The sequence below is a fragment of the Astatotilapia calliptera genome, chromosome 6 (genome assembly GCF_900246225.1).
Source record: "Astatotilapia calliptera chromosome 6, fAstCal1.2, whole genome shotgun sequence".
Taxonomy (NCBI): domain Eukaryota; kingdom Metazoa; phylum Chordata; class Actinopteri; order Cichliformes; family Cichlidae; genus Astatotilapia; species Astatotilapia calliptera.
Window position 1 is genome coordinate 40,066,087 of NC_039307.1, and position 15,878 is coordinate 40,081,964.

General features: G+C 50.8%; 1 protein-coding gene and 1 long non-coding RNA gene across 3 annotated transcripts; both read right to left on the reverse strand.

Moving 5' to 3' along the window:
• Positions 1-3,915: 3,915 nt before the first annotated feature.
• On the reverse strand, positions 3,916-4,653 carry LOC113024792 (uncharacterized). Its single transcript, XR_003272709.1, has 2 exons — positions 4,565-4,653; positions 3,916-4,477 (listed from the first exon to the last, which is right to left on the reverse strand). It is a non-coding gene; the product is annotated as an uncharacterized LOC113024792 (long non-coding RNA).
• A 22-nt stretch (positions 4,654-4,675) lies between these two features.
• On the reverse strand, positions 4,676-8,061 carry LOC113024793 (sialidase-like). 2 transcript variants are annotated; one of them, XR_003272710.1, is made up of 2 exons: positions 7,664-8,061; positions 4,676-4,776 (listed from the first exon to the last, which is right to left on the reverse strand). XR_003272710.1 is itself a non-coding variant. In XM_026172130.1 (2 exons), exons 1-2 carry the CDS (start codon positions 7,801-7,803, stop codon positions 5,000-5,002), a joined length of 639 nt encoding a protein of 212 aa, XP_026027915.1. In that variant the 5' UTR covers positions 7,804-8,061; the 3' UTR covers positions 4,902-4,999. The 2 variants fall into 2 exon arrangements, 1 of the variants encoding a protein (XP_026027915.1); XM_026172130.1 differs by lacking the exon at positions 4,676-4,776 and adding an exon at positions 4,902-5,498.
• Positions 8,062-15,878: the final 7,817 nt, after the last annotated feature.

The following is a 15,878-nucleotide window of genomic DNA, read 5'->3' on the forward strand; positions in this document are numbered from 1 at the left end:
TCCTCCTCCTTTGTTTGGCCTAGTTATAAATGTGAATTCATAACCCTCCAGTTCAAAGTCTGTTCCTTTTTCCATATTGATCCAAGTTTCTGATAAGGCAATGACACTAAATGGATGTGAAAACTGGTTAAGATATTCTTTGATATGACTAAAATTAGCATAGAGACTTCTACAGTTAAAGTGGATAATTGATAATTTATTCTCAGTTTTAATCCTCTGATTGTAGTCTTTATTTGTATAGTAGCAGCAATTGTTATTGTTAGATGAGAAAAAGTTGTTGTCTGGATCTATTTCATATTCCAAGTCATGTGTATTGTGATCCATATAGTTAAATGTTTTCAGTTCCAATTGATCATATTCTGCAACTGTCTGACTGATGCAGCTGTTTCTTCCAGATGTATCTGAGTTCTTCCTTCCAGTGTGTGTCATAAGTGAGGGTGTGGTTGTCTGTTACCTTGTTTGCCGTCCAGATCGTGTTGCTCACTGATATTTTTCGAGATCCGCCATATTTTTAATGGTCAGAACTTTGGCTTCCTCTGGTGATCCGTTTAGTTTAATGAATATTTTACAGTTCGTTGTCCAAGTGCTTTGGATTTTTCCCAGTTTCTTAAGGTGTCGCGCTTTTTTGGCTATTTCAGCGTTGTGTTTGGTTAGATGTTCATTGATAAAGACATTAGATCCTTTTAATTTTCTTCCTTGTTTCAGCAGCGTAATCTTGTGCTTTCGATTTACAAACCTTAATATAATAGCCGGTGTGTTGCCGTTCCTCCTGGGAAGAGGGTGGCATGCTTCGACAGAGTTACAGTCCAGGGCAATCCCTTTGGACCGCAGGAAAGCAGCCACCTGTTGTTCCGTGGAGCTAATGTCAAGCTCTCCAGGTTCCTCATTGCTGTCAGCGGTCACCACCTGAGCATATGACCGGGGTTTAATATGGAGCCCAGTATTCATCACCCCTAACGGGCACTGGGAGTACCTGGTGATGCCCTTCGGCCTCTGCAACAGCCCTGCTGTCTTCCAACATCTGATCAACGATGTCTTGCGGAATATGCTAGGCTGGTGGGTGTTTGCTTATTTAGATGACATCTTGATCTACTCCCACACCGAAGTGGACCCATATTCGCCATGTGCTGAGCAGGCTGCTCGAGTACCAGCTGTTCTGCAAACTGGAGAAGTGTGCTTTCCATCAGCGGTCCACCACCTTCCTAGGCTTCACCATCTCCTCCAATGGCCTGACCATGGACCCGCAAAAGGTCAAAGCCGTGACCCAGTGGCCTCAGCCCTCCAGCCTTAAGCAGCTACAGAGCTTCCTGGGCTTTGTCAATTTCTATCGGCGCTTTATCTGCAATTTCAGCACCGTTGTTGCCCCACTGACATCCCTCACCAAACCAGCTAACCTGCCTAAGCCCTTCTGCCTCTTCCCAGGCGCGAAACAGGCATTCCGAGACCTTATCCACCGGTTCACTACGGCCCCCGTCCTGCTCCTCCCTGATCCTGCCAGAGATTTTGTGGTGGAGGTGGATGCCTCCGATGTTGGCGCTGGCGCCGTCCTTTCTCAACACGGCCCGGATGGAAAACTTCACCCGTGCTGCTATTTCTCGAGGAAATTCTCTGACACACAGCGACGGTACGGTGTCGGAGACCGAGAACTCCTGGCCATCAAGTGGGCCTTAGAAGAGTGGCGGCATTGGCTCCTGGGAGCGAAAGACCCTTTTCTGATCTGGACTGATCATCAGAACCTGATCCATATTCGTTCTGCCAAGAAGCTCAACCCAAGGCAGGCCTGTAGGGCCTTATTCTTTGAGCCTTACAATTTCCACCTCGCCTACCGCCCTGGTTCCAAGAACGCTAAGGCAGACGCTCTCTCCAGACAGTTCGCCCAGGGCGGCCTCACGTCAGACCCTGCACCTATCCTATCTTCTCATTGCTTCGCTGCCCCCCTTCGGTGGCCCTTGGAGGACTCTATCCGGGATGCCCTGACCGCCGAACCACCTCCGCCTGACACCCCTGCTGGGAGGCTCTATGTACCATCCCGGTGCCGTCAGGAGGCCTTGCTCTGGGCTCATTCCTCCCCGCTCTCTGGTCACCCGGGACCCGACAGGACCCTCCAACTCCTCCGTCGTGCCTTCTGGTGGCCCTCCATGACTCGGGACGTCCGTGAATTCGTTTCCGCCTGTGACACCTGTGCTCGGGCCAAGTCCTCCACTCAGCCGCCCGCTGGCGACCTTCGCCCTCTCCCTGTGCCGGGACGTCCCTGGTCCCATGTCGGCCTTGACTTTGTTACCGGCCTCCCATCCGTGGATGGTCTGGACACCATCCTCACCTTTGTAGACCGGTTTTCTAAGGCGGTGCACCTGGTCGCTCTGGCCGGCCTCCCTTCCGCCAAACGGACGGCCGAGCTCCTCCTGGACCATGTCATCCAGCTTCACGGGTTCCCCAAGGACATAGTCTCCGATCGGGGGCCCCAGTTCACCGCCAGGAAAGCCTTTTGCCGCCTGATTGGAGCGTCTCCCAGCCTCTCGTCCGGCTATCACCCTCAGACCAATGGGCAGGTTGAACGGACCAATCAACAGTTGGGGCGCTTCTTGAGGTGCTTCGTCTCCGCCCAACCGTCGCTTTAGCCTCGTTACCTGTTGTGGGCTGAGCTGTCTCATAACCTTCACGTCTCTTCTGCCACCGGTCTCTCGCCCTTTGAAGTCTGTCATGGTTTTCATCCTCCTATCTTCAGCCATCAGGAGGCAGAGGTCGACGTGCCTGCTGCTGAACAGATGGTCCGCCGCTGTCGTCAGGCCTGGATCAAGGCGCGGGCTGCCATTTCCCGAGCCAACGCTCTGTACACCCGGCAGCATCGTCGCCGCCACCGCCTGGGTCATCCGTTCCAGCCGGGGGATCGCGTCTGGCTCTCCACAAGGCACCTGCGGCTCCGCACCGAGTCCAGGAAGCTCACTCCCAGGTTCGTTGGCCCGTACGAGATTGCTGTCCGGCTCGACCCCGTGACTTATCGTCTCCGGCTTCCACCCGCCATGAAGGTCCATCCGGTATTACTCGTCTCGCAGCTTAAACGGCGCGTCACTTCCTCGCTGGCGCCCCCCTCCCAGGCCCCGCCCCCGCCCAGGTTCGTCGATGGGCTACACTGTCCGGCGGATTTTGGACTCCCGTCCCCAGGGTCGGGGGGTCCAGTATTTGGTGGACTGGGCTGGCTACGGTCCTGAGGAGCGCTCCTGGGTGCCGTCCCGCTTCGTCTTGGATCCTTCCCTCATCTCGGATTTCCGCCACCGCCGTCCTGGACCGTCGGGTGCCGGTCTTCGGGGGGGGTGATCAGCTGATCACGGGGCCGGGTTTAAAAGAGACGCCATCCACCTGTTCGCCGCTCAGACATCGTTCTCTTCATGTCAGGAGCTCCGAAACTTTGCAGACGTCAGTCTCCACCTGATTCAGCAACCGTGAGTGTTTTTCCCTTCGATCCTTTTTCTCATCCCGGCTTCGCTCGCTCTCTGTCTGTAACGGCAGTTCCGAAGCCACGCTTCGTGCACTGATCGTTACTAGAATAACTGCGTGTCTGTTCCAACCCACCGCTAGCCTTCGCCGCGTTTGGGTCTAGCCAGCACGCCACACGGGCACGCCGAACTACTGTGTGTAATTCGCCCGATCGTGACAGAGGATTTTAGTTCTGGGACATTATGAACCTTTTCTGGAGTCATTTCCATCAGTAATAATGTTTGGACAGAATATGCAGCGTTACACGATGTGGATGAGGGCCGTGGTTCAATTCTTTCTTCTTAAATTCCTTTACTGTGATTCACTCATAATCCCCTGCTGCATGTAAATGTCCTGCTGTGATTCTTACCAACATTTATATGAATTTCATGTTTGTTTTCAGAACTACACCCACTACAACAGACTGTAACAATGAAGAAATCATTGAAATGTCATTTTAATGACATGTGAGCAGTGCTTTATTCACATAAACAGACACATGATCAAGTCACCAAGGCAAAGAAAGACATGATGTTAGTGACACCACAGAGCATCATAGTGTGCACACCAGAGGCCACACATTCACAACCAACATGTTTATACAGATCACACATGTATGTGAGCCACGAGTATCATCATATTTAAGACGTTAAGAAGACCGACCTGTTCAGTCAAATAATATCAGCAGCACTTTCTATTCCTACTCATCGTCTGCTTCCAATATTGTCCAATGTTACTATGAAATGTAGTAATAGTAATTTTGTATTTTGCAGACCTGATTCAAAGTTATTACACATACTTTACCACACATATTTCCAAGTAATCATTACACTTCTTGAACTCTGGTTTAATAACTTATTAAACTGAAATTAGATTTAATAATGAAGTTACTGAACATTTCCAGGTAATTCCAGGCGCTTCCCTCCGACGTCTGTGCTCGTGCTCCCCGCTGTTGCGCTTCCGCACACCCCGTGCGTGCTGCCTTTCTGGACCACTCTTCCTCCTGCAGGGAAACCATAGACGCAGCCATCAACACTAACCCTCAGCGGGCATATACGAACAGCACAGACATATGCTGACACACACTGACTTGGTACGATAACTCAATGATCCCGCGCCGGTGGGAGCTCCAGCTCTCTCCTAAGTAGCTCCCCCGACGAGCCCTGATCACCAACAGGTGTGGCAGGAACTTCAGGTGTGGCCAGTCCTTCCGCAGGGCCACACCCATCAGGCCTGCAGGTGGCTGTACTCCATCCTCCAGCCACACCCGCAGACATACACGGGTACACACCCACACCCTGCCTATAGATACGAGTGGGACACAGACTAACACAGCATTGTGCAGAAAAACACACACATCACCAAATAATAATAATAATAATAATAATAATAATAATAATAACAACAACAACAACAGTCAAAACTGCTCATGGACCCCCAAGTCCTCCAAAGCCGGGTCCGTGACAGTACCCCCCCTCTAAGGGTCGGCTCCCGACGACCCTAAAACAGTTCGGGTGGCCTACCTCTAGTCCATTGGTGGAAGCGCAGGATCTCCGACGGGCGGCCACGGGTCCAGCAGCAGCAACGAAACAGTTCTGGGGGCCTGCCACTGATCCAGTGGCGGCGGTGCTGCATCTCTGGTGGCCTGCCACGGATTGGGTGGTAGCGGCGTTGCAGCTCCGGCGGGCGGCAGAGTTGAACGGCCCAAGATCCCCGACGTGCTGGACGTGGACGGCATGGTGGGCGCGCTGGACGCGGACGGCGTGGTGGGCGCGCTGGACGCGCTGGACGTGGACGGCGTGGTGGGCGCACTGGACGTGGACGGCGTGGAGATGCATCCTGCACGCCGACCTCCGGCTCTGGCCGAGCGGGTCCCTCCGGCCTGCCGAGCCCCTCTCTCGATAGTGGCCACTCCTCCGGCAGCGGCGCTGGCTCCACCGGCTCGCCGAGCTCCTCCGGCAGCGCCTCCGGCTGCGCTACAGCTACTGATGGTCGATCCGGAGGTGAAGATGGTGATGCAGTATCTGCAGGTGGGGAAGGTGAAGGTAGAGTAGGTGATGCGGATGGTGAAGCCGAGAGTGCTGCGGTTGCTGAAGTCTGATGGGACGCTGGTGGAGAAGTAGCTGCAGAGGGCGGAGGTGATGATGGTGTGGCAGCTACTCCCGGTAGACTGGACAGCGATGCAGGGACAGACGGGTGAAATGATGGCAGAGGTGGTCCAGCAGGCATATCAACCTCCAACTGAGGATGAAGGTGAGAGGCTGACTGGACTGAAGACTCAGTTACCAGCTGGGCAGCAGACTCCGTTACTAGCTGGGCAGTGGACTCCGTTACTAGCTGGGCAGTGGACTCCGTTACTAGCTGGGCAGCGGACTGAGTTGAGGGTGATATTGCTATGATGGAGGGTGGAGAGGATGAGAATGTTACAGCTGGCTCAACAAATTCCAGGGGTCCAGAGGCAACTGAGGCCTCCAGTTCGGCCTCTGGGGAAGCCCTGGGGAGAACCTCTGTCTCCATATGGCCAGACTGAGCCAAAAAGTCATCTGGGTCTGTATGCTGTGAACTCCCTAGCTCCCAGCTCACAGTCTCAGAGTGAACATCTTCTGAGTTTTTGGAGGTAAAGCAAACAGTTTCTGACCCCACCAACTCTGAGCTAACTACCTCAGGGCTGTCTAGGCAAAATTCTGCCCCAGCAATTGCACTCAGGCCACATTCGTCCGTCGGTGGTCCAAAAATCCCCACTGGGAGTTCAGTTACACCTCTTACAGTTTCTCCATTGTTAATTGCCGTAGTGGCTATAGTCTCTGTTGTCGTGTCCAAATTCATGGGCTGCATTCTCCTGAGGCCGCATTTGTAGACCGATTACGTCACAGCGACGCGCCGAAGGCTGTCCAAATTCGTAGACCCCTCCGAATGCAGCCGACAAATGCGTGCTCCTTTTTCCGAATTTGAAGGATGGGTCGGGTGTGTCCTTCGTGGCCCACCATATCCCAGAATTCATAGCGCGGCCCAGCCAAGCTCCAGTTTCCGGCTAATGGCGGCCGCTACTAAGTTTTAAAATTACTCTTATTAATCTTTCTGGGTCACGAAATAAACTTTTAACATATTTTCAGGCGAGAAAGTAGCTGTGTAAACATCAAATATCTGCTCGGTTTATCAAGATATCGCATCTTTGCTAAAGTGCTTCGACGTTTTCGGAGACGTCTGCTACCCACCAGCTCGACAGCTAGCCGGGAGCTCGAGGGTTACTGATGCGGCCGAGAATGGCACAACTCCCGGCACATCATTTTCAGATCACCGCGGACTTTCGCTGCTCGGGTTAAACGTTGTCAGCCGGTGATCAGCTGTGATCAGCTGATCACGGGGCCGGGGTTAAAACAGAGACGCCACCCACCTGTTCGCCGCTCAGACATCATTCTCTTCGTGTCAGGAGCTCCGAAACTCTGCCGACGTCAGTCTCCGCCTGATTCAGCAACCGTGAGTGATTATCCCTTCAATCCTTTTTCTCTTCCCGGCTCCGCTCGCTCTCTGTCGGTAACGACCGTTCCGAAGCCACGCTTCGTGCACTGATCGTTACTAGAATAACTGCGTGCCTGCTCCAAACCCACCGCTAGCCTTCGCCGCGCTTGGGTCTAGCCAGCACGCCACACGGGCACGCCGAATTACTGTGTGTAACCCGCCCGGCCGTGACAAACGTAATATATAAGTCACTTAGACAACCTAAAAATGTTATTGTTGGGCTTTTTTCAGTGTTTTGTTTGTTCGTGAGTAAATCGGTTTGGCTGAGATTAAAGTTATTAGATTAGATAAAATAAAACTTTATTAATCCCCCGGGTGGGTTCCTCCTTGGTTTTCACACAGCTGACTAAACGTCAAACAGAAAACTGATTAAACAGAAGTGTGAGATGGCCGAGAGTTTACTCCAGTGTCCTGTTATATTTTAGACAGCAAGGAGCAGACGGCTGAGTTTATTAAACTCCACCGAGACAGCGGTGACGCTAATCAGAAGGCTAGACCGTCCAATTTCACGGCCGTTTACTTCCGGCCTACCCGATCTTCTGAGGACCCGGCCCACGTAGACCGCGAAGGCCGGGTCCTCAGGAGAATGCAGCCCATGAATTTGGACACGACCTATGTCCATGTTCACAGGAAGGGAATTTACGACACCGGCAGAGTCCATTTTACTCACTGTGGTGTCCAGAGCCGCTGGTCCTGAGTCTTCGACCAGCACAGGAGTGAGTGTAGATGTGGCTGAACGCTGCTTGCGAGGACGCCTTCTCCTCCGTGAAGGCGGGGCCGGGTGTAAGGAAACCGTCCTCTGCTGTTCATCTGTGTTTTGATTTTCAATGACAGGATTAATAGACACAAATGAGTCGGGTTTACTCACTGCGGTAATGAATGCTGTTGGTCTGTTGCCAGCTGACCGGGCTGAAACTGGGCATATATACCCTCAGCGGGCATATACGAACAGCACAGACATATGCTGACACACACTGACTTGGTACGATAACTCAATGATCCCGCGCCGGTGGGAGCTCCAGCTCTCTCCTAAGTAGCTCCCCCAACGAGCCCTGGGCCCTATTTCAGGAAGCCAGTTTAGAAAACCCCGAGTGAAAAACGATACTCACGGTTGAGTAACCCCGAACTGTCCAACTCGGAATATTCGGTTTCAGAAAGGCTGATAACAATTAGTTCAATCAACGCGGAGTTGCTACAACCCCAAGTCAAGCGCGCGCACGAGGATACATAAAGCCCCGATTAGTGGAGCACAGATTAAGCGAGTCACCATGGAGACGGAGGGAAAGAAGGCGCGGTCGACATATTTCACAGCGCTTGAGGCCGAAATTCTGATGGCAGCATATGCCGACAGCATGCACATCATGCAGAAAAAAAATAACACAGCCGCAGCTGCAAAGGAAAGGGAGCATGCATGGCAAAACATAGCCGACAGAGTCAATGCATGAGTGTTAATTTAAACATTGATCTAGGGATCACCACCCATTTAACACGTCATCTCAGTATATGTCATTTCATTGCCTATGTCATACATTTTATTTTGTGATGTGATGTGAGCGCAGGTGCAACCCAACAGGCCCCAAACGTGCCTGGCAGCAAGTAAAAATGACATATAAAAATATAGTCCAAACAGGTAAGGTGTAATTGTATTATGAGCCATAGTGCTTGGTCTGTGTGTCCTATGTAAATCAATTGCAGTTAGAGGCTACAGTAATATACCTCCTGTAAGCACATATTGAAATTATCTGAGCACATCACAAGTACACATTTGCCTACTCTGTATGCCCAAATGTGTGCCGTCACAGCCAACAGAAAAAAAGCGGAGGCCCGACAAACAGGTGGGGGTCCTCCACCACCACCACTCACAGAGGCTGAGCAGTTGGCCCTCAGCCAAAACAGTGGGCGCCCTGTGGCCGAAGGCATCTCTGCGGGGACATCCTCTGTGGCAATAACCCCACAAGACACAAGTGCCTACATAAGGGGTAAATTCAAAACAATACATGGCGTGCATACATCCATTCTGCACAGTCACCTTGACCAAAATGAACTATGTCGTAGTGAAGTTATTGTCCTACTGTCAGAGAATGAGAGTTATCAAACAGTCAGGTGAATAAACAACACTGAGACACTTGGAAACTGTTAACGTGCTGCACGGGTGAGGGCCCAGGGAGAGACTCACACACACCGAGCTGCAGTGGTACGTCTTTATTATGAGCATAGCAGTGTCCTTTAATTTTGCATACATGTGTGTGTGTGTGTTAACCTCCCACAGGGTGAGCTCCCTGTTCCCAGAGACAGAGCGAGTAGTACATTTCGTACCTTTCCCAATAAGAGTAACATATGAACATATACCTCAATGCAACATAAAGCTCATAAAAGCGTTTCCACCCTGACACCTACTGATTTTGCCTTCCCTCAGTGTCGGTTGTCTCTGCGAGCATACTGACAATGAGGTGTATGGTGATTGGTATGTCTGGTAATTGCCATTTGCGCCCACATAAGTCATGAGTGACCTGTATGAACCCCATATACTTCCAGTTGATGGTGATGGTGTACTGCATCTGGTGCAGCCCCCTGTTGAGCCAGACTGACATGCAGTTGTGAGTACTCGTAATACTCCACAGACTACATGTGTCAACAGTAGAACAGCAATGTTGTTAAATGTCTCCACCACAGGCATATGATGACGAAACAGTGACAGCTGCTACAGAGGAGGCCGCAACAGAGCCACACTATGAGGTATACAGTGTACAGTGGAAAATATAACAACTGACGACAATGTGGTACTATGATGACACCATGGACCTACTATGTCCCTGGCAGAGTGATGCTGGAAATGAAGAGGAAGAGGGTCCAGCCACTCCTACAACAAACCTTACCACAGTGGGTTGTCCAGCACTGATTTACAACCAACCTAAGTAGGCATGTACTATGGATGCCAATGCTATGTCCTTTGTTGCAATAGCTCCCTGTAAAGCAGCTGTATAAGACATATCTGGCCAGGAAGATACAGAAGTGCGATATGGAAATGGTGCACCTCCAGCTGCAGATCCAAAAGTCGAAGCTGGAGATTGTACTGCTGGAACAACAGTTAAGGGTGGGTGGAGTGATCATAGATGGACGAATCATGTCAGTGTTTGTACAACATACTAATATACGCATTTATACTTTGTGTACAGGACATACAGGGTGACCAATAAAGGCAGTTGACCACAGTATCTGTGTATTTGTCTTGTAACATGTTGGGTTGACGGGTCACAGGAAATGGTTGTGGCATATGGTCTCTCTGACTGCTCTTCCATCCTGTACGTTCATGGGTGGGTCAGGATGTTCATCGTGTGGATCACTGCTGATGTCTGGTTCAGCTGGACAGTGTTCACCTCTAATCGTGGCAATGTTGTGTAGGATCACACATGCCACAATGATGTCACATGCCCTTTCTGGGGTGACCCTGAGTCTACGAAGGCACTGGAACCGGGCCTTGAGCATTCCGATGGTCATTTCAACTCTGGCCCGTGTCCTGCAATGGGCCAGATTATAACGCTGCTGTGGGCCCGGTTCAGGGTCAGGGTAAGGGGTGAGCAAATAGGGTAAACATGGATACCCCCTATCACCAAGCAGGTGGCCAGTGAACTCTCCTAGGACAGAAGAATACATGTCAGTGCAAACGTCCCTGTGGCAATTGGTCTCTGTATATTTCACAGTTACTTCGACCCACCATGTCCAAATTTTGTGCTCAGTGTACATTCCCGGAAGATTCGTGAGTCATGTACAGAGCCTGGCCACTTGGCTTCCACATTTATGATGATGTTGGCAGCATCACATATGATCTACACAGTGCAGAGAACACATATTGGCATCCATTACCATGATGCCATCACTTGTTGGTGTGAAATGCTACAGGGAATTATGTACCTGTACATTGATGCTGTGGAAAGACTTCCTGTTCACATAGTCTCCTTCATTTGCTGAGGGTGCAATGATTGGGATGTGGGTGCCATCTATACAGCCAATCACGCCTGGGAACCCTGGAAATTTTTGTACCATTTGAGTGGTAGTTCACGTATCACCACATCATGCATTGAGTTTTCTTCATCCTGCTACCTGCAATTTTGTGGCATCCCTCTTTGATAAATCTTGTGGGTCTATGACCGGGGAACACCACAGACGAGTACAGGAGACGTTTCAGTGCAACTGTAACATTCCTGACTGCCCGACAGACGGTAGCCTTGGAAACGTGCTCAGCGTCACCAATATTATACAGAAAGCTCCCGTTTGCAAAGAAACGGAGTGCAATACAAAGAATATGTAATGGACTGAGCGCATGTCCGCGATGTGTCACATGCGCAATATTAGGCCTGAGGATGTTATCCAAATAACTTATTGATTGTGCTGAGAAACGGTAACGTTCGCACAGGAAATCATCAGGTAATGATAAAATGTCCAAACGCGCTCTGATCACTCTCTCCCGGCGGAGAGCTCTGCGGAGTATTTGGGCTTCAAGATCTACTGGCTCTTCAAGGAAGGGACACGCCATGTCTGAAACTTCCTACTGTCAGGTTTCCGACAAAGAGGCGGGGACAGTCAGGGTTAGTTGTAGTAAACCTGCTAGGGGGCAGGTTAGCTTCACGGAGTGTGTCGTCATAGTGACTCACTCAGGCTTCAGCTGAACTCGCTTTGTGTAAACCGAAAACCCAGAGTTTTCGTTAACTCAGGGTATACTTAGTCAGACTTTGCACTAAACTGGCTTCCTGAAATAGGGCCCAGATCACCAACAGGTGTGGCAGGAACTTCAGGTGTGGCCAGTCCTTCCGCAGGGCCACACCCATCAGGCCTGCAGGTGGCTGTACTCCATCCTCCAGCCACACCCGCAGACATACACAGGTACACACCCACACCCTGCCTATACATACGAGTGGGACACAGACTAACACAGCATTGTGCAGAAAAACACACACATCACCAAATAATGATAATAATAATAATAATAATAATAATAATAACAACAACAACAGTCAAAACTGCTCAAGGACCCCCGAGTCCTCCAGAGCCGGGTCCGTGACAACAGAAGAAAATACAGTCAGATGATCCTGACTTCTCAGCAAAGGTTCACATCATTCATAAACTCATTAAGACAGTGCACCATTTAAAGAATGTTTCGGGGGACGTTCCTCCTCCCTCTCTGAACAAGATAGCTCACAATCTAATGACTGTGATTAAGCCAGCTATCCCCAATAGAGAAGTGCAGACTCTAATTGAGGGCAATGCTAAGAACTGGGCTCATACAACCATGATAATCCTTTGGGATCATTATAATGAATGCATGGAGGAGGCAGTTAAGACTCTTTTTGAGTTTCCTGAACAGGATTGGAGAGGCCCGTTTGAGATAGCAGCATCCTGGGCCAAAAGGAATCTGGGCCGCCGTCTTCAGCCTGAATCTTTGGAGCAAACTGAGGCTGTAATTGTGGCGAAGCTGGCAGACGTGTAGGCAACTATTGGATCGACGGAGCGGAGCAACGCCATCAATGAACCAGATCATCAGCCACAAGTAAATGGAGAGGTGGACATGATTGCACCCCTGATTGAAGCATCACAATCAGCTTCTCTGCACACACAACCCGCAGCACTGCAGGCCACTACTGGCCGGATCGTTTCTGTCACAGCACAAGTTCAGGCTCCACCCACAGCTAACACCGCACCCAAAACTACGACTGCTACGACGTCTGACCCGATTGGAGGTGAACTGTCACTCTCCAGTAAGACGGAGGAGGGAAGAGACGGCGATCTGAGACCTGCCACTCCTCCTGTGCATCTACAGGAACCAGGGCCCAATCAAGTGGCACCGAGAGACCAGAGGGTGAGGAGAATCCCTACAGCACTTCATGGGGCTTCTTCTGAGGGGAAATCTTCTCCCGCCATTCAGCTACAACAGAACATGGAGGCGATGGACCTCATACAGGGGGAATCCACCCCCAAGAAGACCAACACAGCTTCAGTTGGACAACAGGTATGCACCTCGACGAGACATCCAAGCACAAAGAAAAAGCTCAGAGAGTGGAGACTGCACACAAAGGAAGCATCGGTGATCACTGGAGACACCAATGTGAGCTTGATTCCTCCTAATGTTGCGGAGGGAGTCCAAATTGACAGCTTCCCAGGAGCCAAATGGGGCCATGCAGAGATCCTTGTGGATAAAGCAGACAGTGACACATCGGTGGAGAAGCTGGTTCTCTCCTTCAGCCTGAATAACAGGTGTCAGAGGGATAAAAATGTACCAATAAGGGAGCTGAGAAGAACGCTGAGGTCGGCACAAGAAAAATTCCCCCAAGCTGACATTTATATTCCAGTGATTAACTTTTCTTCTGCCCTTCCCAAAACAGAACAAGACACATTATTACACATAAACAATTTTATTGCAGGTTTAAAGGAGCACATACCTGCTCTACCTGCTGATAAGTTCAGCACAGAATCGGACAATCTTCGCTGGACGGACAAGACTGCAGAGCACATGTTGGATCATTGGAATGATCATGGTAATGGAGCATCTCCATGAAACCAATTTCAGTGACTGATTTTATGTACTTCTGTGCTTGAGGGAGGCTTCAGATGCCATTTTGTGAGAGTTTAACCCCAATATAACCCACTAGAGGGTGCTGTAACTCCATTTAAGGGAATTTTCCCCTCCTCTTTACTTTTCTCCTTGTTTCTTCATTTTTTATTTGTATAGGCCCTTTTATGGCCATCCCATTATAAACTCCTGGCCCTGAAGCCTTCCCTAACCTTAACCTTTTTTAACCCCATGCAGGGAACCTAAACCTAACCGCCTAGAGCCCTGATTGAACATTGGGCCCTAACTTCAACCCCTATCTTCCGGCCCTAAACCTAACCTCTGGGTTCCCTAAGCCCACTTTCAAACCCCTTTATTTGGGATAAGAGAGGACACTTCCCTCCTGGAGAGCAATCTGTGGGTGACGTGGGGGCCCGGGATGGGAACAGGTATGGACTGTGCATGGAGTTTGGCCACCTTTGGTGGCCAACCTCCCAACTTGAGCTCCCCCTAACCCGCCCGTGCCGCCTGGCCCCCCACTCGGGTCACCCTATGTCCTCACATTGCAACAACTGAGAGGAAAAGGGGTCCCCAGTAAGGGGCATCGGCTGAACTGGACCTCTTTTCCTCTCAGTTGTTGCAATGTGAGGACATAGGGTAACCCGAGTGGGGGGCCAGGCGGCACGGGCGGGTTAGGGGGAGCTCAAGCCGAGAGATGTAATCTCTCCACCGTGTCCTGGGTCTGCCCCGGGGTCTCCTCCCGGTGGGACATGCCTGGAACACCTCACCCAGGAGGCGCCCAGGGGGCATCCTTGTCAGATGCCCGAACCACCTCAGCTGGCTCCTTTCGATGTGGAGCAGCAGCAGCTCTACTCTGAGCCCCTCCCGGATGGCCGAACTTCTCACCCTATCTCTTTTTTTTTTTTTTTTTTTTTTTTTCTTAAATGACATCAGAAACAGCAGTATGCGACATTACGTGATGGCAGAGCTTCAGTTCATCCTTTGTCTTTTTTTTTTTTTTTTTTTTAATAAATAGGACAGGGGGAATGAATGAGAGAAAGAGGGGGAGAGAAAGAAAGAAAACCAAAGGGGAGAAGAGACGGTGAGAAGGGGGGGGGAAGAGAGAGAGAAAAAAAAGAACTCCTGGGTCACCTGTATGGAGAAAAAAAAAAACCAAACAAAAAAAACAAACAGAGGAGACAGCAAACAACAAAGAGCAACATAATAATAGAGAAAACAAAGCACCATCACAATAAACTAGCTAGTCATAGATATCAATATTTACTAAATAGTAAACGATATTGTGCAGCACGCAAGATAGACAGCGCACAGTGTGCTTTGAGGCAGCAGCCAAGAAAGCTTTAGTCCGCGTCTGTGAATACCCATGTGTGCATACCTGTGTGGATCAGCATGCTTGCATTCCAAAGGTTTCTCCATGTAATGATCTGCTAGGGAGTGTGGGGGGGCCACAGCCCCGTCCTCCAGGGTGTGAAGCGGGTATGGAGGAGATCAAAACTCCAGACATCCAGAGGCCCCCAGAACACAAGAGACCATGGAAGACCAACAGAGGGGCAGCCGCGCCACTGTTCCAGTAAGAGCTGACTCACCCTATCTCTAAGGGAGAGGCCAGCCACCCTTCGGAGGAAGCTCATTTCTGCCGCTTGTATCCACGATCTCGTTCTTTCGGTCACTACCCACAGCTCGTGGCCATAGGTGAGGGTAGGGACGTAGATCGACCGGTAAATTGAGAGCTTTGCTTTTACACTCAGCTCCCTCTTCACCACGACGGACCGGTGCAGCGTCCGCATTACTGCAGCTGCAGCCCCAATCCGTCTGTCGATCTCCGGCTCCCTTCTCCCATCACTCGCGAACAAGACCCCGAGATACTTGAACTCCTCCACTTGGGGCAGGAACTCATCTCCGACCCGGAGTGGGCACTCCACCCTTTTCCGGCTGAGAACCATGGCCTCAGATTTGGAGGTGCTGATCCTCATTCCCGCTGCTTCACACTCGGCTGCGAACCATTCCAGTGCGAGCTGGAGGCCCTCACCCGATGAAGCCAACAGAACCACATCATCCGCAAAAATCAGAGACGAGATTCTAAGGCCACCAAAGTGAAAACCCTCCGCCACTTGGCCGCCACTACTAGAAATCCTGTCCATAAAAATGATGAACAGAACTGGAGACAAAGGGCAGCCCTGGCGAAGCCCATCACCCACCGGGAACGAGTCCGACTTATTGCCGGCAATGCGAACCAAGCTCTTGCAACAGTTGTATAGGGATCGAATGGCCCGTAGCAATGGGCCAGACACCCCATACTCCCGCAACACCTCCCACAGGA